The 22,554-nt window shown below is 54.7% G+C and overlaps 1 protein-coding gene and 1 long non-coding RNA gene across 3 annotated transcripts; one reads left to right on the top strand and one right to left on the bottom strand.

Moving 5' to 3' along the window:
- Positions 1 to 130: 130 nt before the first annotated feature.
- Positions 131 to 12,667, bottom strand: LOC309647667 (inactive ADP-ribosyltransferase ARH2). 2 transcript variants are annotated; one of them, XM_082435198.1, is made up of 8 exons: positions 12,109 to 12,667; positions 9,345 to 9,509; positions 5,656 to 5,781; positions 4,059 to 4,199; positions 2,909 to 3,036; positions 1,537 to 1,669; positions 898 to 1,051; positions 131 to 797 (listed from the first exon to the last, which is right to left on the bottom strand). In XM_082435198.1, the coding sequence occupies exons 1-8, from the start codon at positions 12,320 to 12,322 to the stop codon at positions 779 to 781; spliced, it is 1,080 nt and encodes a 359-aa protein (XP_082291324.1). In that variant the 5' UTR covers positions 12,323 to 12,667; the 3' UTR covers positions 131 to 778. The 2 variants fall into 2 exon arrangements, with proteins under 2 accessions (XP_082291324.1, XP_082291325.1); XM_082435199.1 differs by having other exon boundaries at positions 131 to 1,051; positions 12,109 to 12,663.
- Positions 12,668 to 18,398: 5,731 nt separating this feature from the next.
- On the top strand, positions 18,399 to 21,031 carry LOC309647668. The gene is made up of 2 exons (XR_014256240.1): positions 18,399 to 19,541; positions 20,635 to 21,031. It is a non-coding gene; the product is annotated as an uncharacterized lncRNA (long non-coding RNA).
- The last annotated feature ends 1,523 nt before the right edge of the window (positions 21,032 to 22,554 follow it).

Here is a 22,554-nt window from a genome sequence, read left to right as displayed (position 1 = left end):
CTCGGGGCCGAGTGTCTGCGTGTCTGGCAGGGAGGCGCCCGGCCGTGCTCCCAGGCAAGCCTTCAGCACGCGGGGCCTGCGGTCACAAGACGGGCCCAGCCAAGCTGCCAAAGCACGTGTTACACATCAATCACCAACCGCTCCTTTACTCACACCAGAGGCTACTTCAAAGAGATTCGTGTCCAAGGTTATTTTTAACAAGAGCAAGTGTGGAGAAGCCCCGGCCACAGGGAGCGGGGCCAGCTCTGTCCTCGTCAGCGAGCCCGGGGCAGGGCAGCACATGGGAGGGCGCTTCCTGGCTTCATCAGTTAGTCGTTCTAAGAGAGGCTGGTGTTAAACCTAGTGAGATGGAACATGTGGGCTGGAGCTGAAACACAGCGTGTGGCCCCCCCGAGGGCGCCAGCGCTGGTGGCTCTTCCTCCTGCTCTGGACACACGGCGGTGAGGACGCAGACGCAGCGCCAGGTGAGGCCCCGTGAGGCCGGGGAGCCAGAGGCGTGCAGGTGTCGGACCGCACGTCTAAGAGCTAGAAAGAGACCGCGCTGGGCGCCCCGCAGACAGAGGAGGCGCTCTGAGCAGAGCCGTCGTGGTTACGGGTGCTGTTGGGGTCAGTGAGCAAATGCATTAGTTTCGCGACAGAATAAAATACACCGAGTGTCCAAGAGGCCCTTCGTGACCTTGCATGTGGAGGTGGAGGCTGTCGAGCCCAGAGGGACGTCAGTGAGGCACTAGGCTTGGCCGGGACAGGAAGACTATTCTCATAGGACAGACGATGTGTTTTATACAGCAGTTAGGCCTCTGCAATCGGGAGGAAAAGCTAAGATGTGGCGTGAGCTGCGGGTGGCCCCCCGGGGCCCCAGAGCGGGCTGGACAGGGGCTGGGGTTGGGGGGGCTTTACTTCTCCTCCGTGGACAGGCGGTAGAGCGCCTCCCCCAGGTGTCGCAGCGTCTCCCTGTGCTCCAGCTCGCGGTACAGGCCCGCGGGGACGGCGTCCAGGCCGTGCAGCAGCCCAAACAGGCAGCCGGCGATGGCCCCCGTGGCCCCGCTCTCACCTAGAACGAAGGACGGGCCCTCAGGGCTGCACGGCGGTCCCTGGCCCCCTTGCCCCCTTGCCCCCTTGCCAGGAGGCCGGGCCATCTCAGCCTCCGCCCTTGGCCTCAGCCAAAGCCCAGGTTTGCTCCGGGCGGTTCCGGGGAAGGGGGCAGGGGGGTCCCTTCCCCTCCTGGGACAGCCGCACACCCTGGTGCGCTCGGGCCTTTGCGGCCCCGGGCGGCGCTCAAGTGACCACCTCCCGCGGGTCCCGCCCACGCGCCGCCCACCCCCCGCTGCCCCTGCTTTGGACTCTCAGCCTCCTCCCCCCCAGTCCGCCCACGGCCCTGGCCCGCTGCCCCTTCTCCACTCCCCCTGCCCCGAGAGGTGTCACGTCTCCACACCTGGGCACCCGGAGGTCCCAGCAGTGTAGGTGGGGAGCCCGGGCCCAGCAGGAGGGCCTGGCTGGTAGCCTCTTACTTCACACTCGCGAGAGGGCACATCTCACCTCCGTGGAACATGGCCCGGTGGCAGAGTTCCGTCCAGCTGCCCTTGGCTCCTAAAAGGGCATCGTAGGCAATCATGGGGGCGTCGTGGCCCCGCCGGCCCCCTCGACCTTCCGAGCTCCATTTCCTGTAGGTCTGGAGAAAGCGCCACAGGTCAGAGGCACAGGCCGCGGGGAACCATGTCCCGTGCGTTAGAGCACGAGCTTCCGGGTTCATCTGCGTGCTTACGTGACACCCCTGTGTGCCAGGCATTGCCCCAGGGCTGCAGGTGGACGCTGAGTGGGAAAGACTGGCTTCCCGTGTCTCTCACCCGAGCCGTCCCGCAGATAAACAAACACGCCAGCTGCCCGGCAGCAGAGTCTATGACAGAGACAGCCGTCAAGGGGTCTGGAGTGCTGTGACAGCACGGCCGGGCGCCACTGCGTGACGTGCGGTCTGCGTGGGGCACAGGGACAAGCGAGGCCGGGCAGGGGTGCCGCGTGTGGTCAGGGCCGCAGGCCGGCCGGAGGACATGGTGGGGGAGGCGACGGCGGCCTGAGCAGCTGGTGGCTCAGAGCAGGTCCCTGTGGGTCTGTGGAGGAGGCTGACGAGGGGCAGGGGCCAGATAGGGCCGGGAGGTGGACGCGGGCAGGCCGCACCCCTGTGCCTTAGCAGCGGAGTCAGTGTCGGTTTGGGGCAATGGCATCTCCACAGGAAGAACGGTGTTTCTGAGTCTCTCTGCATCGGGGGGCCCATGAGAGATGAATGAAAGGGCGGGAGGAAGCACCTAAAATGGGAAGGGTGGACCCTTCCTCTCCCCCTGCTCCTTCCTGACACCTGGAATGCAGATGTGCTGGCTGGAGTGGGAGCAGCCAGTTTGGACTATGAGGCGTGCTCGCCGAACAGCAGAGCAGCCAGACAGAAGGATCCTCAGCTCCTCACTGCAAGAGGCTTCTGACTCAGCTCTGATTCCCTTGACGTGAGGATAATGAACTTCTATCTTGGTTAAACCGCAGTTACAGCGGTTTCTCTTATGCTACCAAACACGATCCCGACGATTTCAGCCACTAGGGGGGTTTTCTCAGCATGGGGAATGCCGGTGGTTTGCACAGACTTAATCATCCCTCTATCCCCAGTCCCTAGAAGAGATGAAGTGAGATGGACTATTTTCACATTTTCAACTTTTCTAGCACAAATCGTGCTTATAATCAGAGAAAATGAAAAGATAAAAGCACCATCCATTTCAAATGGGCTTCCTTTGAGAAGCCTTCCACGGCCCCCCCTTCCAGCTGCTCCCTCAGCCCACCTCCACCGCGGGGTTCCGTACAGCCGGGGGTGGTGGGCGGCGGCCCCGACAGCTCCTGCTCCCCAGCCATGTCGGCCCGGCAGACCTACCTTGTCCCTCTCCTCCGCGTTGTAGCGGTCGGGAAAGCTGGCTTCATTCTCCGCGTCCTCACTGATTTTTCTCTCCTCCAAGTAAAACTGCCACTTAGCTTCAAAGTAAAACCAGTGCTCCTGGTATTCTAAACACAAAGAGCAGGTGAGTGGGCTGTGGTGGCCGTCTAGCTGGGCGCCGTGGGCAGTGGGCGGGAGGGAGGAGGCAGAGCCCACGCCCTCTGCCCAGTCTGGGGCAGAGGAGGGCCTGGCGCCTCGCCTTAGCTATGGCTCCGGAAGTTCGAAAATGCTCGCATTGTAGCTACTTTGAAATACCAGCAAGGAAGATGGAGATTGAAACCAACCCAAAGAATTGCTTGACAATGCGCTGAACTAAGGCAGCAATCGCAGAATTTTTAAGTGGCTTCTTTTGAAAATTCTGAACCTGCGTATTTTTTAACATTAATTTTATTTATTTTTGGCTGCGTTGGGTCTTTGTTGCTGCGCGGGGGCTACTCTTCGTTGCAGTGAGCGTGATTCTCACTGTGGTGGCTTCTCTTGTTGCTGAGCACAAGCTCGTGGCACGCGGGCTCAGTAGTTGCGGCACGTGGGCTCAGTAGTTGTGGCCTGCGGGCTCAGTAGTTGTGGTGCACGGGCTTAGTTGCTCCACGGCACGTGGGATCTTCCCGGACCGGGGCTCGAACCCGTGTCCCCTGCCTTGGCAGGCGGATTCTTAACCACTGCGCCACCAGGGAAGCCCTGAACCTGTGTATTTTTATTAATTCAACACTGTGCCTGCAAAGCCAGGAGAGAGGACGTTTGTTATCCCTAACTAGTAGCTTGACCTGCAAGCCCCAGAGGCGCTGAAGCGACTCTTCTGGAGTCATTTTAGGAAGATGCTGCCGCGATGTCTGGAGCAGCAGCTGCAACGGCTCGTGGGTGACGGGGGTGGGGGGTGGGGGGGGCGGCGCCCGCGTCTCGAGGACCCAGAGGGGATCCCCCTGCTCGCCTGACCCGCTGCCCTCGGACCAGGCGGTACTGCAGACCTCCTTTGTGGGGTGAGCCTGTCACACGGCCCCCCCCAGTCTGTCCAAGTCTGCCCTGGGTGTGGCTGGAGCCCACCTCCTTCTAAGGTGCCGGGGGAGGGTGTCGGGAGGGAGGCCGGGCTCACCTGCCAGGTGCCGGATGGTCCTCTTACAATACTCCTCGGCCAGCGGGACCGTCCTCAGCATGTCTCGTCCCCACTGCTCCAGCCGCTTCCCCTGAACGGCGTACGACGCGAACAGGGCCGTGCACAGGGACCCGAGGAAGCCTGGGGTGGCAGGAGAGAGGGTCAAAGTTGGCACCAGCCACGCCCCCTCCCAGGTGCTGGAGACGGTGTGTCCCTGGGCTTTGCGAAGTTGACCTTCAGTTACCGTCTGCAAGGGGGCAGCGGCGGGGTGGGGAGAGCACGGTCCCCGCCTCCAAGCGCTGCTGTTGGAAGGGGTCCAAGCCTAGGCGAGCACCTGCCGAGCTGGCCCACGAGTGGCCACGGGAAGCGGGGCCCCAGGGAGGCGTCAGCCGCGACCACTTCTAGGGCAGCGACGAGTGTCTGGTTCTCGCGCCCGGGGTCCAGCTGCTGTCCTGACCGCCTGCCACCGCCCACCTCCCGTCACGGGGTGCTTCAGCTCCAGATCTGGGACACGACACTCCCAGGCAATAAAGGTAAGAAAAATTGACACTTCCCTCCAAAGGCAGTTCAAAAATTGCAAAGGAGAGTGGAGTTAAAACGTGCTTCCCGGTATTAAGTGTGTGCTGTCCGACCCTAGTCACCAGCTTAGAAATATATAAATTACCCAGCTCTTAAACATGTGAAACAACATTTCTTTAATAAGAGTGGGCAATAAATTAACTAATGTCCTAGATGTTTAAATTCTTGTACTCATGGCATTGTTTCCAAACGTCCAGCACTTTCCTGTTGGAAGGCTGTTTGTGTTTAATTCTCTTCTGCTGAGTCGGGGGCTAGCAAACTCCTCTCCACCACCCGGACGTTGCCGCCCGGCTGAATTACATGGCTTTGTGCTCAGAGATCTGACGGGCTCATCCGCGGGGTCCGTGGCTCAGCGGCCGCGCCTGCTGTGGACTCAGCGGCGTGTTTTACCACGGCCGCGCCTCAGGTGCCACGGCGCCCGCGCTGGCTGCTTCGTGGAGGGCACAGGATGGCCCTCGCAGCTCAGGGGGTGACACCAGTAAGCCCGGACCCTGCAGGTGACCTTGAAAGGGGCACAGTCACCGAGCGCAGCTGGCACCCTCGACCTCGGGGGCCGGGAGCCGAGCTCAGCCAGAACTCAGGAGGGCTCTCCATTCCGGAAGTGTGGAGCTGGCTGCTCCCGGGTCACGTCTCAGGGGCGGGCGCTGGGCCAGCAGGCCTGCCCTCCCTCTGCAGCCCGACCCCGGGGGGCAGCCCGGAGTGTGGGCCGCCTGTGCACCCCCAGCGGTGCTGTTATTCGACGCGCTTTGTCCTGACACACGGGGCGGGGGTGGGGGTGGGGCAGACTCGGCCGGGGCGCGGCGCACGCGCGCACAGCGCCCATGGGGCCCGACGGCGGGGCCGGCTCCCCGCTGGACAGCCCGGCAGAAGCGCTGGCTCCCGGGGCTCCAGCCAGACCCCAGGCTCGTTCGGAACCGGTGCCGTCCTGCTTTTCTTGTGACGCGACCGACTTTGAAGCGGGGAGAGGGCCTTCCCGTCCGGCCTCCCCACGCCTCCCCGCCGCCCGCGGCTGCGTCACCTGTGGGGTGGTTGTGCGTCATCTGGCCGCACTCCAGGCTGACCTCGAGCAGCGTCTCCAGCCGCCCCGGCTGCCAGTACCGCATGCCCACGCACATCGCCTTGGTGGCAGCACCAAACCCGGAGCCTGCGTGGAACGTGGGATACCTGGTCTTAGACCTCTGTGCCAGTGATTCCAACGCTGGCAGTCTAGCTCTCACGAACCATTTGAAGATGTACAAAAACTATGTGCTACCATGTTTATCACAGGGTCACTTAAATGAGTCAAAAATAGGGAAATTGCCCACATTCCTGACAAAGAAAAGAGAGGAAAGAAATTGCAGAGCAGCCATATGCAGCCATTAAAAACAGGATTTTTGATGGGATGAGGAAATGCTCCTTCTGGGAAAACGTAGGAGAGAGAATTGCACGCACAGGATGTCTTCAATGATATGTTTCCTCTTTTTAAAAGCAGCTTCATTTAGTTATAATTGACATACAATCAACTGCACATATTTAAGGAATGCCAGTTGTCCTGACAAAAATACACCTGTGAAACTGGCACCTAAATAAAAATTGCAAACATATCTATCACCCCCAAAGTTTTCTTGTGCCCCTTCTGCCCTCCTCACCGACCACAGGTTAGTTTGCATTTTGTAGAGTTTTATATAAACAGACGCGTGGCTTGCCTTTTCATTCTCTTAGCAGAGTCGTCAGGAGGGCAGAAGAATGCATTTGGGAAGCATTCCTCCTCTTTACTTTCCTGGAAGAGTTGTGTACAGTTGGTACCACTGCTTCTTTAACTGTTTCTAGAATCTCCACTGAGGCCACCTGGACCCAGAGTTTTCCTTGTAAGGTCTTTCATAGATTTAATGTTACCTGGGTGACCTGTTTAGTCTTGAGTGACCTTTGGTAGTTTATGTATTTCAAGGAATTTATCCATTTCATCTAAGTTGTTAAATTTATTGGTATAAAACTTTTAATAATACACCTTCACTGTACTTTCAATTTCTGTAGAATCTGTAGTGACGTCACCCCCTCATTGTCGATACTGGTAATTTGTGTTTTCCTCTTCTTTTCTTGATCATTATGGCTAGAAGAGTATCAGTTTTTTATCTTCGTAAAGAGTCAGCTATTGGTTTTGTTGATTTTCTCTATTATTTTTCTGTTTTCTATGCCATTGATTCTCACTCTGACTTTCAATTTTTCCTTTCTTTCATTTTCTTTAGGCTCTTTTGCTCTTTTTCTAGTTTCTTACTGTAAAGATGAAGTCATTGGTTTGAGAACTTGCTACGAAATCTCTGCCTATAATTGTGGGTTTGTCTGCTTCTCTGTGCAGCTCTATTAGTGTTTGCTCCATCTATTTTGAAGGTTTGTTACGCGGCACATAAACTTCCAGGTTTGTTACTTCTCCCGACGAACGGGTGCCTCCTTTTTCCCCTGGTGACATTCTTCACTTTGGGTGTTTTTGAAGGAGTCACTCCAGCTTCCCTTTGATTAGTGTCAACCGGCATGTCTTTTCCCATCTTACCTGTTTGTATTTAAAGTGCGTCCTTTACAAGCAGCACAGAGTTGGGACTTGCTTCTTTGTCCCGTCTGACCTTTTGTTTGGGGTCCTTAGACCACTCTCGTTTGCTGTGATGGTTGACAATGAGGTGATGGCATCATCTTGGTACTGGGTTTCCTGCCTGTCCTACCTGTTATTTGCACCCTTCTCTCTCTTTCCTGCCAAGAGGACGGCACGTTATGGAGTGGGAAGATTCGCTTCCGTCCGGATGAGTATTCCCGCGGGTGGGGGACGGAAAAGACCATCACGGCGCAGCTCCAGCAGGGAGGGGCCCACAGGGGTCAGAGCCGCGGAGCACTCAGCGCGCAGACCGGCTGGAGCCGGCTTTCCTCGTGGGGAGGAGAGGACTCGCGGTCTGTGTGGTCTCTGCTCCCCGCTCCCGGGGCCGGGCCAGGCGGCGGGCCGCATGCAGCCTCCCGGGCTGCGGGGGAGGCCCTGTCCCCTCCCCACGGGGCAGACGTGGTGCCGGATGGGGACCCACAACGGAGAGGCGTCTCCTGCCAGGGAAGGGGCGTCTGGGCCAAGGGCCGCGCCTCCTGGTCCCCACAGAGGGGACCGTCCAGCCAGCGCTGCCTGGCCCAGCTGAGGGCCCAGGTCGCATGACAGCTGCTCCCCCAGCGAGTGTCATTGAAAGGGTTCCATTTCGTGTCTGGCTGGCTTACGAGCTGTCACTGTTCGGGGGTTTGAGCAGCTGCCTTGGGTCCATCTTCGCGGGACACTGCTCCACTTCAGGGCTGAATGGGGCCCTGACCCTCGCAGCGCCCCCGTGCTGGGGTGTCAGGCATTTGCTTTGACATATTTGATAAACGCTGCGGCACCTCGTTATTACTTTTAATGCCACATCTTTTAGAGAGGGTTAAATAATAAAAGTCAACACCTGCGTCCTCGCCATTTCCACCGACTCCCTGCCCCACTGGCGGTGTCCTCCTGCCCGAAGGACGTCCTGGGCATCTCTCCCTGGGCACCCGCCCGGCATGAACTCCTCGGTTCGTTTGCCTGCAAAGGCCACTTGGCCTTCACTCGGGAAGGCGTCCTCTGGGCGTCGGTCTGGCTGGCGCTCGCTCTGCACCCGGATGGCTCTGCTTCTGACGCGAACCTGCCGTCCTCGCCTTGGCGGTCGGTGCTGGAGGCGCGTTCCTGTCTTTATTATTAGTTTTGAGCGGTGTGTTTGCTATGTGCCTTGGTGTAGTTTGTTTCGTGTTTCTTGTGCTTGGAATTTATTGAGTTTCTTGGGCATGTGAGTTTATGTTTTTGACCATATTTGGAAAAATGTGGCCACTATTTCTTCCCATCTTTTTTGGTCCCCCCTCCTCTCTTAAGGACTCCAGTTACAGGTGTGTTAGTGCTTTGACTTGTCCCGTGGCTCCCTGGTGCCCTGTCCACATTCTGGGGTTCTTTTTTTTTCTGTATGTCCCATTTTGGATAGTTTCTATCGCTGTGCCTTCGAACTCACGAATCTTTTCTTCTGAAATGTCTAATCTGCTGTTAATCTCAGTCAGTGAATTTTTAAACTCAGACATTGTAGTGTTTTTCTCTAGAACTGTGATGTAGGTCTTTTTTATACCTACATGTCTCTATTTAACCTTTCAAAAATATAGAATACACACTATTTTATGTCCTCACCTGGTAACTTTAATGACTGTGTCAGGGCTCGTCAGTTCTGATTTACTGATGTTTGTCTTTATTATGGACCATGTTTCCTGCTTCTTTATGTGCCAGTAACATTTGATTTGATGGCATCCTTCAAGGTAAACCCAGAGGGACAGGTCTGCCCTCCGCATCAACCCGGAGGGCGGGTCCAGGACCCCAGGAGCAGAGGCCCTGGGGACAGAGACTGCAGCTGCCTGATAACGTCACCCCGAGGACACATGATATCATCACAGAGACAGACGTTTATGCAGGTGGTGTGTGCTTTCCTTGATGCACTGGCTAAAAATAACACATTTAAAGGGAAAGCAGTGGGAAAACGTTCCTTAAAATAAACCAGGGCTGGTGACAGAGGAGCTGGGGACGCTAGTGGCCCTGAAGCCAGCGGCCAGGCTGGCGGGCTCCCTGGGCGGCCGGTCAGGGGGCTGACAGGCAGGGTAGTGTCGCGGGGCCCTGTAGCCCCGTGGCCTGAGAGGGAGAGGAACTCATGCTCTGACCTTTCTCATTGAAGGGTGTGTGCCAGGCCAGGAGATAGTTGTCGGGCTTCAGCTGCGAGCAGCCCTCGACGGTGGCCGGGTCTACCCGCTGCCCCGGGAGCTTCTCGAGCACGTCCACGTAGCGCCGCACCATCTCACGGTACAGGTCGTCCAGGCACCAGAAGTCTGGAGTGGAAGGGGGTGTGTGGAGGGCAGGGTCAGACGAGGGGAGGGTGGAGGGCAGCGACAAGGGAAGCCACGGCCAGCGTCCGGCCCCATCCCCCCAGGAGGAGGGAGAGTCTGGGGTCGGCTCACAGGACCCTGGCTCCCCGGAGAAACCTGACCGCAGACGAACAATGCGCTGTGGATCTCACTGAATTTCGGATGTTGTATTTTGCTGCTGTGCCTCTTCTAGTTACACACCAGAATCTAGAAAAACCCAGGATCCTCATACACGGCTCACGATTCTATCCCTGAGAGGCCCGACTGGCCCGAAACCTGCCTGTTCCTCGGGCCCTCGGGGACCCACGTCCAGGGTACGGGGAGCTGACCCTCTCCCATCTCCCTGTCAGCGAAGCGGCCAAGTCCCCGCTGCCCACCGTCCCCACTGCCTCCTCGTGGGAAGGCGTTCTGGGGACAAGCGTGGTCTCGAGTCCCTCGGAGATCACGGGCCACAGGACAGGGGCGCCCAGGCTGTCACCTGGGTGGCACCGGGTTTGGCTGACCTGTATCTGGGTGACCTCACGTGACGCCCCCCCACGCGCCCACCACTGCAGGGTCAGGCTCCTGTCTGTCTACTCTTTCCTCCCAGACAAGGCTCAGCGAGGGGCGGTCACTTGCCGAGGCCAGAGCTGGCCAATGGATTTCGATCGCAAAGCCTGAGCACTTCTGCCATTAAATGAATCCACAGCGTGGTGGATAGAGGCCACGCACCCTCCAAAGTTGGGGCCCAAGGTGCCTGGTCACACGGAGAGCAGACTGGACAGTGCAGGGCAGGGCGCACCTGCCAACACAGCTGACGGGCACCAGGGACCCGGCCTGGGCGGGGCTGCGTCTCAGGCCTCGGGGGCCGCCCCTCCCCTCCGGGAGTCTGCCTGTCTTTGGAAGCCGCGTGGAGAGCCGCTGTCCGTCGGGGCCCCTGCAGTACTGCGTGCGCAGCAGCCCCAGGAGGCGGGCGGTGCTTCAGCTGCAGGCGGGACGCTGTCTGGGGCCCAGGCCACGCTCACGGTGTGACGCTGGGCAGGCTGCTCAGCGCCAAACAGTGAGCGTGGACTGGACCCCACTCTGCGCGTCGGCTCCCTTGTCTGTAGCCCCTCGTGATAAAGTCGACCTGCAGGGCGGCGCGAGCACCTGATGACGCCGCCGCACTTAGAGCAGCACCGGCCACAGTCAGAGCCTGCGGTCGCTGTGACGCAGGGGCTCAGAGGCCCCTTCCACAGGCTGCAGTTTGTTAGTAAAGAAAAAAGCTGGGCTGTTTGAAAACTAAACTTAAATGAAATTCCAACTTGGATGTTTAGGGAGCTGGAAACACGTCCGCTTGCCGAGTTTCTGGGGGCGCAGGCCCACCTGAGCGCGCCCTGGTGACCCGCTGGCCAGAGGGCGTGTGTCCGTCCAGCTGCGCCCGCAGCCGTCGGAACCAGGCCCGCTGCCACCGTCCTCACCCGGGGCGGATTCCGCCCTATTCCTGCCAAGAGGACGTGACTCGATCCACCCCGGGGGAGCATGTTCTCGTCGGGGGCCGAGCCGGGAGCTGTCCTGGGGGCCGCCGCATGGGACGGAGACACGCCGTGGGCTCTGCCAGGCGAGGGCCAGCACGAGGGCACACGGACTGGCACAGAGGGACACGGGAACCTGCCTGAAAGCCGCACAATCAGCCCCCGCTGCCCCCAGTTTCGGAGTTTGCAGACTCAGAAGGACGCTTGCTGCGCCAGCTTGCTGTGACACTGTCTTATCCGAGGTGCCTTGGCTCTCCCCCCGGCTACTTGGGACCCGGCAGAGCAGATGGCATTCCTGTGCGGTGACAGCAGAGCTAAGCCCGGCTGCTGGCACCGGCCGGCGGGGTGAGCACGTGGTGACACGCACATTCCAGCCACTTCAGAGCCGGCTCGAGTTCTAATTTGGCAGTGATGTGCTCACCACTCGATACTTGTGGGGGAGCCGCGCCTCACAGACACCCGCCGCTTCTCTGAAACTCAGTGAGACTTGCTCCTAAATCACCCTGCTCCTTAGGAAACGTTGTCTCCCCTCAAATCGTAGCATTTTCTTAGGACAACTGGGAAACTGTAGCAACTCTCCAGGCTAAATCCTATTTTGGTAGGCGGCGTTTTAACCACAGTTCATTGGAATTTAGAAGTAATTCCCCCAAAATATCACTGTAATGGGTCCACATTTCAAACTGGCTTATTATTTTACGTATTGTTGAAATAAACTCAGAAGCAGGCTTACTACCTGCGGTGAAAAGCTGAGCCCTCATTCCAAACCCCGAAGCGAGCCATTCGGTTGGTTTTAACCCTAGAGACGGAGGCTCGGCCGAGTGAACGTCTACGAAACAGTGAAAAGTCCGGGTTTGAGAACCTGAGGCTGCAGATGAGCAGAGGGTGGCAGTGTCACCCGGGAGGCTGCGTGGGAACGCAAACCACGGCGCGGCTGGGTTGCTGGGGACCCGGGTGTGACCAGCTGGTTCCAGCAGCCGCAGCGGGTGACCCCCGGGCTCCGGGTTCACCCTCACCGCGGGACCCCGCGCGCCCGCCCTCCGGCCCGCCGGCACGCCGGGGCTGAGCCTCACCTGTGACCAGGGCCCCTGCCGTCGTCATGTGCATGATGGTGTTGTCACTCACCGGCCACTTCTCTGGCGAGAGCACGAGGTGGTCCAGTCCCCCCACCTCTCCCAGCTCCTTGTGGACCTTGGGGCCCGAGGCGCTGTCCTCCCCGAAGGCGTGTCCGTGCCCGAGGGCATCGCCCACGGCCCCCAGCAGCATCGCAGCCTGAAACTTCTCCATCTCTGCCGGCAGCTGCCGGGCACCCAGCCTTCAGCTCGCCCCGCTGGCCTCTGTTCTGGTCGTCGCGTCGCCGTCGGGAGCCTCCCCGAGTGGCCAGGCGCCCTCTTCTGCCCCGGGCGGCGGCACCAATGGGGAAACCGTCTGGGCCCGCAGCCCGCAGCCACGTGGTGCGCCCAGAGCTGGCTCTCCCGCGGGGGCACCTGCAGCTCAGCGCATCGCCGGGCTCACAGCCACCGCTTCGGGGGGAGGTCTGCACGGCGCACGGGGAGATGCGCACGTTTCTGGAGCTTCCAGGTGTAATTCGCGCACCGTCGGGCTCACTGCGTTCGGTCCAGTCACGCGCGTGTGTCAACCTTCCCCGCAGCCCAGGCTGAGGGCCCGCCCGAGCCCCTGGCCCCTCTGCTCCCCGGGCCTCCACCCACCCACTTGGTCTCTGCGGCTCTGCCTTTCCGGGACTTTCAATTACACGGGATCGCACCCGGCGGCCTCCACGCTGCGACTCGGCTGTCACACGCACGGCTCTGTTTTCCGGAGGACTCGTTGATTATAAAGCGTGTTTATGGTAGAAAACTGCCCCGTGCAAAGGGGGAAAGCACGTGGAGCCGCCACACGCGTGATCACGGGCGTCCCCGCGGCCCAGCGTCGGCAAAGGCTCCCCGACAGCCAGCCTCCCGGCCGCTCCGTGTGTGCGCAGAGCCCAGAGCCCCGAGGGCTGGCGAGGGCGCCGCCGTGAAGGCTCACGCACCGTAAGCGCCCTCCCGCCGATCCCGTTCCGCGGGGAGGGTGTTCACGGCCGTGCTGAGGCTGAGAGTGGGGGGGAACCCCTGCAAACCAGGGACCTTGACTTGAAAAGAGGGGTCAGGAGAGCTGCCACCTCTGTCCCCAGGCCCCTTGTCCCCCAGGTCCTGGTCCCACATGAGACCAGGACAAGCAGGAGCGCGTCACGCGGGACGTAAGAAACACGTCTGATAAAACTTAAGTTTCTTTCGATAACAAGATACTAAGATGCCTTTAAATGAACGGGTCGGACTTCCCTGGCAGTCCAGTGGTTACAGCTCCACACGGGTTCGATCCCTGGTCGGGGAACTGAGATCCCGCACGCCGTGTGGCGTGGCAAGAGAAAAAAAGAAAAGGTAAATGAACGGGTAGTGTCATCACAGCACTTATTAAAAGTGAGGTTCTGGAACACGACTCCGGCCGGCACAGTTCTGAGAGGTCCTGAAGCAAAAGCGCTTCACGACCAGTGCAGTTGACCCAGGTTGCAAGGGTGCAGGCTCTCTCCCCGAGGGCAGCCCCCCAGACAGCCACCCACGTGGGGAGAAAGGCACCACGTGGCAGAACCCTTTATCACTGAGGCAGAGGTACCGTCTTCTGCTGGTCTCTTTTGCTGAATCTGAGGCAGCAGACACTGTCGTCGGAGACGCTAAGAGCAACCGCACACTATCTGGCCGATGTCAGCCGAGAGGAAGCGGCGAGGCGAGCCCACTGCCTCGTTCCTGCAGCGTTTGCCGAGCCCTGGCCGTGTGCCATGAGTCGTGGGTATGGCTGTCCCCACGGAGCCTGGAGCCGGAGACATAGGTAATATCCCACTTAAGCGTTTACTGACGTAAAAGAACACACCGACGTGTACGATGTCACCAACACGGAAGGAGGTGATGTTGTCCAGCCCAGGAACTCCCAGCAGGCACGGGGAGCCCACGTGTGTTAAACCTCTCACATTTGGTTAATCCGCGTGTCTTCACTGTATTTATAGTTTGCGTTTCAGTGGATCAGTTAGGTATGTCACTCCCGTCAGTTCAAGGAAATTCGTGTATTATGAGATCTGTGACCGCCCACGTGGAACAGGTGTATTTAGCAGATACTACGAGATACCTAGAAAGGAAAGCATGTGACCCAGGCCGTCCGTGTGGGATGTGATCCTGTGACAAGGCGGCAGGCTGGACACAGGTTGGGAGGGTCCCAAGTGTGGTGGCCGCTCCCCTGACGTGGGACCAGGACCCTGACATCCAGGGCCGAGTGTCCGAGGACAGAACTGAAAGGCACCGTGACGCCAGGAAGAGAATTTTAGTGTTTCCAGAGTCCTCAGCACTTTCCCAGCACGCACGACTCAAACGTTTATTACAGAAGGGAAACCTGCAGTGTTTGAAGAGCCTTTGTCACTGGTGCTTTGGTGTCTGTTGATAAACAACTCCACAGAACACCTTTCTCCACATGACTTTAAATCTCAAGAATGAAACAGTGCCACAGACCTCATGATTCTTACAGGCCCGTCCGAGTTCCATAAGCTCTCTGAACAGAACTCTTACACGTCAGAACCCACGAAGCCTCGAAGGACGCGTTACAATTGTTGAAGTTTCTATTAAAGCCTCTTAGAACCCCAGTCTTACAGGTAGAGGACGGGGCAGCGGGGCCTGGGAGAGATCAGGTGACTTCCCTGGCCCTGCACCTCATGACGGGCTGACCCCGCCCAGACTGGGTCTCCAGGCCCCAGGCCTGAGTGGGTCACATTTTTGGACGCCAAACCAACTACACATTTTAGGCACACTTTCTGGATGGAAATCTGAGTGAATTCCCCTCTCCTGTGAAATTACCCCGATTTAGCTGTCTCACGAACGGGGTTGCGGGCCGGGCAGCAAGCACACCTGTGGCGTGAAGATCGTTCCCAGTACGAGGTGGGGTCCACACAGCGATTCTGGACAGCGTCCCCCCGACAGGGGAGCACCAGGAGGCCGGGCAACGAGACGCGGACACACACGTCCACCTGCACATGATATGGTTTCCGGTGTGGGGTTTTTGGGACAACAATGTGTATTTTACCTCCCAAATGTGACAACCGTATGAGGGCGGGTGGTTGAACAGTACTCATGTCACAGACGGCTGAAAGGAGAGAACGCTGATGTTTAAATCTATAATTAAACATGAAACAAATAATTTTTCATGGAAAAATGTCCTTTTAAATACAGTTTTTTTAAAAGCATACTTTATGAAGCTTCTTAGGAAGTTCAGCTGACATTATTAGAAGTAAAGCAGACCTACTGACTTGCAGGCAATTTAAAAGAACACTTTTCTGGAATCACGATGACACCATCGCTTTGCAAACTGCAACAGCGCGTTAACCTGTAAAATGATTCCCAGATGAACATCCAGAGAAAAGTGAAATGAAAATAGAGCTGATAAATCTAGACACTTGATGATTCAAAAAATATAAATCTTAACCCTGGCACCAAGTTTAAAACCGTCAGCATCCACGACGATCATCTTCTTTAGGGCACGTTTCCGGCAGCCTGACTTGTACTGTTTCTCAGGGGTGGTTACGGACAATTCAGCGAGTGCGGTGAGCACAGCCTCGCTTTGGGTCATGATCAACAGCGACCCTGCAGCCTGCAGACAGGCCCCAGCTCCTCCGTAAATGCGGAAATCATGCAGAGGTCTCTTACAGCAACAGCTAGGGCCCCGTCTCTGGGCGCCCCAGCAGCGAGCTCAGAGGGTCTCCGTGCGGCGTCCACAGTCAGCGGTGTCTTCTCTAAGCAGCAGGAGAGGGTCTCCAGTCTCACGACTGGTCAGGATGACTTCCAAAATGGGCGACAGGCATAGCTGACCAGTGTCTCCTGCAGGACAGTTCCCTTTTCACCTTAATCCATCTCGATTTTCTGCCTAGAGAGGGCTGCCTTTACCACTTGTGACCACTGGCCGTGCATATTCTACGAAATCATCTATAAGAACAGGCCATGCTCCTGAAGGAAAGCAAACAGATTTTTTTAAAAAATCAATGATTTAGAGCAATATTTTTATATTCAAAGCATTTTTTCACAATCCAACTTTTATATTTCAAGAACTCAAATGATTTTAACTTTCTATAGCCCGTGCTCCACTTAAAGAATTGGCTAAAGTGACCCTCTTCTGCTCTAGCCAGACCAGGGTTGGCAAGTGCTGGTGTGCTTGTGTGGACCCGGCCCTGTGAGGACCGCCCACCCTTGACCCCGCCGGGAACGTGCATGGTCACCTCCTGGCGGGGCAGAGGGAGCTGATGGTGGGCGGAGCCGGGGGGGGTGGGCATCCTTCCCTAACGGGGCAGCGCCCACAGCTCAGAAGGCAGGCAAACGCTCCCTGAGTCCTGAAATGTTTGGGGTGGGGACCTCAGCAGGCGTGATCGTGCTCAGGTGAGTAAATGGAGGCTGCAATCTTCCGTGAGCTTCGGCGGTGCGATGGAATAGCCGCTGCAGCCACACGCGGGGCAGTGGGCCCCAGTGACTGTCCTGCTTGAGGTCTGCCTCAGGGCCTCTGCACATCCACTCTGAAATGCTTTAGCTCAGACAACTGTCTTCCTGACTTGAACTAAATATGAAGCTGTATTTTCTTTTGTGCGATTTACAAGACATAATAAACTGACTACCGGGCGCTGTGCTCACCAACCCCGTCTCCGGACGGGGTCGGGCCAGGAGTCAGCAGGTGCCGTCCGCCCCAGGGCCTGCGCTGCCGTCACTGACCCGTGGTCCGGGGGCAGAGACGTGTGCACCCGTGTCAGTGCCTGTGGCCATCGCCTGAAGTCCGACTACTTCTCGTACCTTCTTCATCATAGCTGGACATGTCATCTGCAATCATATTTCCAAAATCTAGCAGAAGGTTCCAAGTGTTCCTTGGGATTGATCTCTTGCGATGCTCCTAATACACAAGAGAAAAAAACCACCAGACTTACGATACAGACTTAGCTCTCAGGTGTTCTACTGGCCTGGTAATCTCAGAACAGAATTTGATAAGGAATAAGTACCGGAACAATATTGTCCAAAGTTAAAATAATAATAGCGCTTTGGGTAAACGTTAAGAGCTACATAATGCTAATGTGCAGATGTAGAAAGCAGACTTATTTAAACACAAATTAAAATAAAACTTTAAAAATACAAAAATTATAAACTTTTATTTCAAATTGAGAGGCAGCACTTTTTAATCTCTTCACCTAACCCCCAAACCAATTCAGAAACAGTGCAGGCAAGTAGTATTTTGATACATTTATTTTCCTAAATACCAGGGAGTTCTTTGAAGTGGGATGGGACACTTTTCTGGAAATGTCTCTGTTCCTCGGTACTTCAGGTGCAGCAAACACGTGCAGGATACCCGCCCGCAGCTGAAGGGGCAGCCCTGGCCCCGGCCCGGCCTCCCCTTTATCTCCCAGAGGCTCCCAGCTCCTAAGGCAGCAGGTGCCGCTGTGGGCCCGTCTGCACACGTCACACGCACACGATTCACAGACGGCTCGCAAGCTCGTCTCACACCTCAGAACACGCGCGTAACCGGCACAGCACGTGTGCTCTTCTGCACCTGCCGTCCCGCGTGAGCCCCGTGTCCCTCCGCTGCGTGGCGTTCTGGGGTCCTTCCCCAGGCTGCTCCAGGAGGGCCTTCCCACACAGCCCCCACCCCGCCACCCAGTGGAAGGGCTGCTCCTCGCGTGCAGGGGGGGCCTGAGCAGGACAGCACGGCCACCTCCAGAGGTCAGGGCGGCCCGCACCCTGCACCCTCCCCGCAGCCGCAGCTGAGACCCCGCCCCGAAGGACCCGCTCCCCCTGGGGCCAGCTGAGCCCTCCACACCTCCCGAGCGATGCACAAGACGTCCAGGAGTCCCAGCCCGTGAACACAGCTCGGGGGGGGCCCAGTGGTGCACAGTCCAGAGGAGGCGGCCTCGGAGCAGCCGGGTCAGAGTCCCCAGGCGCCGCTTTCAGCTGGTGGCAGAGCGTGGCCGCGGGTCGGCTCCTTGGTGACCTCTGCGCAAGACCCTGGCTCCACAGTGCCCGCGGACAAGCCATCAGTTAGTACGGACGGCCACCGCACCCACTGAACCCTCACGCGGGGCCCCCGCAAGCAGGGAGACACTTACCAACAAAAAGATGTTCCAAAGATCTAAAAACTTAAGGCTTCCGGATAATACCAAATTCCAATATGCGACGGCCACTTCTAAGTCTGGCAAGAAAAGAGAAAGAGCAGTTAGTGAACCCCGGTTTCTTCTTCCGCTGCACAGTGATTACTTCTCAGCACGCTGGTATTCACTCACTCAGTAACGATCAGCCGTCTTACCTCGGAGTGCCATGAGGGCTAATGCTCACAGAAGTGTTCCTGAAGTCGTGTGTGATCTAATTTTGTAACTCTGGGGAAATGTCTTTTAAAAAGGATTTGTTGGGAATTCCCTGGCGGTCCAGTGGTTAGGACTTGACACTTTCACTGCGGTGACCCAGGTTCAATCCCTAGTCAGGGAACTAAGATCCCGCAAGCCACGCAGCACAGCCAAAAAAAAAAAAAAGGATTTGTGTACTATGTTATTTGGACATGTAAATAAGTATCCCCTAATTAAACCATTTCAAAGACTCTCATTTTCTTACGTATTGGGCTTTCTTGAAAGCTGAACCGACCTGGATACCATTAACACAGATCATTTATTTTTAAAAAATAGCCCAATGCACTTTCTAAGTGATGAACTACAAGTTAAAAACTCATTTAGAAAGGAAGGGACACGGTGCTTTCCAAATAGACCTGCCTTGCCACTTAAGAACTAAAACAGAATCTGATTCAAAAGTCGATCATATAAGTACTATAAAGATTTGGAACTTCTTGGGACTTCCCTGGTGGCGCAGTGGTTAAGAATCCACCTGCCAATGCAGGGGACACGGGTTCGAGCCCTGGTCCGGGAAGATCCCACATGCCTCAGAGCAACTAAGCCTGCGAGCCACACTACTGAGCCTGTGCTCTAGAGTCCACGAGCCACAACTACTGAGCCTGCGTGCCACAACTACTGAAGCCCGCGTGCCTGGAGCCTGTGCTCCGCAACAAGAGAAGCCACCCGATGAGGAGCCCACGTATCACAACGAAGAGTAGCCCCTGCTCGCCACAACCAGAGAAAGCCCGTGTGCAGCAATGAAGACCCAATGCAGCCAAAAACAAATAAATACATTTATTTAAAAAAAAAAGCTTTAAAAAAAAAGACTTGGAATTTCTTAAAGTCAAGACGAATAAGCATGTTTATTTGGTCACTAGTCAAAGTCAACGTCCTCATTTTTCATTTTTCCTTGGCTGGAAGGTAGCGATGATTTCACAACTTCTATACAAACCGACGCTGTGGGGATCGATCATAAGACGGTGTCTTAACGCAACACGAACGCCGTTTCAGGGCTGCGGTAGAGGACGCTCCCCGACCCACCGTGTTTGGAACACAGACTCATTCTCTGCTCTCTGCAAGGTTAGCACTGATTTCTTTCTACATGACTGATACACAGGTACATCAAGGGGCTGAGAAGGTTACGTCCTAAAGCTGACGACCTTGAACCATGTCGGCTGGCGCTCATCACTTTCAGATGATCAAACAGTCATACTGCAATAATGCTTACGTGTGCACACCAGTTAGATTAATGCGAAAAGCTGATGAATAAACATTTAAGGTAACAAATTCCTTTAAATGCAAAATACTCAACTAATCACTTTTCAGATTTTTACCTAAATCTGGTTTGGTCCCACCTGGACAAAAACTATTAAAGCTGGAGCTCTGACCTGAGATTTCCAGGGTCCATCGCTAATGCTGGATGAGCAAAAGAAATATATGAGTAGCAGCCAACTTTAAATAAAGTGCCTCTGTTCCCTATGTGTTTAAAGTGCGTGAGATGTTCTCAGCCTGAAATAACCTGGAGTCTTAATCAGAAAGAAAGCAACGGTCAGAAAATTTCAGGAGCTGGTAGAAGGGAAGGCTGGCTGGACCTTACCTATGGGGCCCTCGGCATTTACGCCTAGACGATTAGTCCCGTCCTGCTAAGTCTACATCCTTATCACTTAGGAAATCTATACTCAACGCATCTTAATGATGAAAAGTGTCACGTTGAGAAATGGAGGTAAACCTGGGGAAGAAAGAAAAATAAGTTTTTTGGCAGACATTAAATCTAGTTACTTTTAGGTTCGTTTGGTCCTCGAAACCCTTCTTATAAAGTTCCCGATTTGTATGTTTGCAAACCACACAACTAAAGTAGAAGTGTGCATTTTCAGAGACCTAGCATCACTTACATAAACACGCTGAGTGCTGTCCTGATGGACTTGGCCATTTGCAAAATAACAACAAAACTCAAAATTATAGAACTTGAGAGCTGAAATCAAGAATAAAAGCTACTCCAGTGACCATAAAAGGAATCTTCATAGCACCTATTTTCTTTCCAATAACCTCTGAAAAATCCTACCTCCTGAGTAAGAAAATGTTTAGAAGTTACTCCTACTTAAAATTTTTATCTGTGATAGTCCCTTTAGAATTAGATCATAAAGATGTTCCTTCTGTCTGCCTGCTAATGCAGGGGACACGGGTTTGAGCCCTGGTCTGGGAAGATCCCACATGCCGCTGAGCAACTGGGCCCGTGAGCCACAACTACTGAGCCTGCATGTCTGGAGCCTGTGCTCTGCAACAAGAGAGGCCGCGATAGTGAGAGGCCCGCGCACCGCGATGAAGAGTGGCCCCCGCTTGCCGCAACTAGAGAAAGCCCTCACAGAAACGAAGATCCAACACAGCCAAAAATAAATAAATAAATAAATTTAAAAAAAGATGTTCCTTCTGTCAAAAAAGGGTCTTTGGGCTGATGTAAAAATTAGCTAATAATCATGAAACTTTACTTCCTCAAAAATTATGATTTTTCAAAGCCAACTGATTCCAGACTCTAGCCAGTATAAAACCATGCTAAGCTTCTTACATCAAAACACGGAGTCAAGGAGCTTTAATTATCTCCTCTTTTAGCCTATCAGTTAAGCACAGGCTAAGGAATCATCACACACAAAACAATACAGCACATGCACATCTTCACACACACATAAGCAGACACACAAACCTGAAGGAAAGGAAGGGTTCATCTGTGGGTTTTTTGTTTTTGATTACCCCTTTCCACTGCTGTCCATGCTTTTTCTAGGAATTATAGGAACACTTGTATCAATCTCTTTAATTTATATTTAACCCTTCAGAGGACAGACCATGTAATATACTTTGGAAATTGTAAAATCAATTGTTCCATCTGGGGTTCGCAGCCATAAAATTACTCATCTTACTTTATTTTTTAAAAAAGCCCTCAAAAAACCTTATAAATGTTCAGGTATCTAATCATTTTCCTGTAGAGGCTATTATTTTCTTTAATACAATTTTATATTCCTCCAATTAGTCTCACGAAGCAAAGAAAAAAATCAGTAACTGTTCTAATTCTCTAGTGAATGATTTTTTTAAATAAATTTAATTTAAAAACTTATTTATTTATTTTTGGCTGCATTGGGTCTTCGTTGCTGCATGCGGGCTTTTCTCTAGTTGCGGTGAGTGGGGACTAATCTTTGCTGCGGAGCACGGGCTCTAGGTGTGTGGGCTTCAGTAGTTGTGGTGCGTGGGCTCAGTAGTTGTGGCTTGCGGGCTCTAGAGCGCAGGCTCAGTGGTTGTGGCGCACGGGCTTAGTTGCTCCATGGCATGTGGGATCTTCCTGGACCAGGGCTCGAACCCATGTCCTCTGCATTGGCAGGCAGATTCTTAACCAGTGCGCCACCAGCGAAGTCCCTAGTGAATGATTTTTGATAAACACGTTACTTAAGTGTCTATAGGCATAAAAATAAATAAGACAATGATTTTTTTCTCAGTAAAGGAATTACAGGGTAACTATAAATTTCACCTTTTGTGCTGCCTGATGCTACAGCAGATCTATTTAAAATAGAGGCTAACATACTAGGCTCCGTATTGCAAAAGTGTTTCAAAATACTCCGTACCCTCACACTGAATTTCTTTGAAATTATTCATGCAGAAAGTGAATTTTTAAACTTTAAATTAGGTAATTAATTTAGACTAACTGTCATGCAGCACTCCACTGTATTCATATTTTATAACTTCTATGTACTACTGATGGTAAATGTTTTGGCTGTTTCTTGTTTTCTGGTCACAAAGAACGTTGCTAAAAGGTTTCTGTACACGGATCCTGGCACACAAGTGAATGTGTTGAGGAAGACACCCACCCACGATTTCATGAGTCTTGTTAAACAGTTCTCCAAGCTGACTGCCCACCAGCGCTGTTCTGGAGCTGTCCTGGAAGAGTGAGTTGTGTATTCTAATTTGCACACTGCCATGAATGAGGCAGAGCGCCTGCTTGTATTTTCACTGGCTATATGGAATGTATCTTTCGTGAAGGGCTTGGTCAAGTCTCTTGCCCATTCTCAATTAGGTTATCTTTTTCTTGTTGTTCTGTGGGAATTCTCTA

Source organism: Balaenoptera physalus (assembly GCF_965194825.1).
Source record: "Balaenoptera physalus genome assembly, chromosome: 18".
Lineage (NCBI taxonomy): Eukaryota > Metazoa > Chordata > Mammalia > Artiodactyla > Balaenopteridae > Balaenoptera > Balaenoptera physalus.
Note: the sequence above shows the minus strand (reverse complement) of the source record. Positions and strands in the feature narration are given on the sequence as shown.

Excerpts from the sequence above, each read along its gene's own strand:
- LOC309647667 (XM_082435198.1), bottom strand. The coding sequence starts at position 12,322 with ATGGAGAAGTTTCAGGCTGCGATGCTGCTGGGGGCCGTGGGCGATGCC. Across the intron at positions 1,670-2,908 it reads ACGCGGAGGAGAGGGACAAG|ACCTACAGGAAATGGAGCTC; the intron begins GTAGGTCTGCCG and ends CGCTTTCTCCAG. Across the intron at positions 1,052-1,536 it reads CCGGGCCATGTTCCACGGAG|GTGAGAGCGGGGCCACGGGG; the intron begins GTGAGATGTGCC and ends CCTTCGTTCTAG.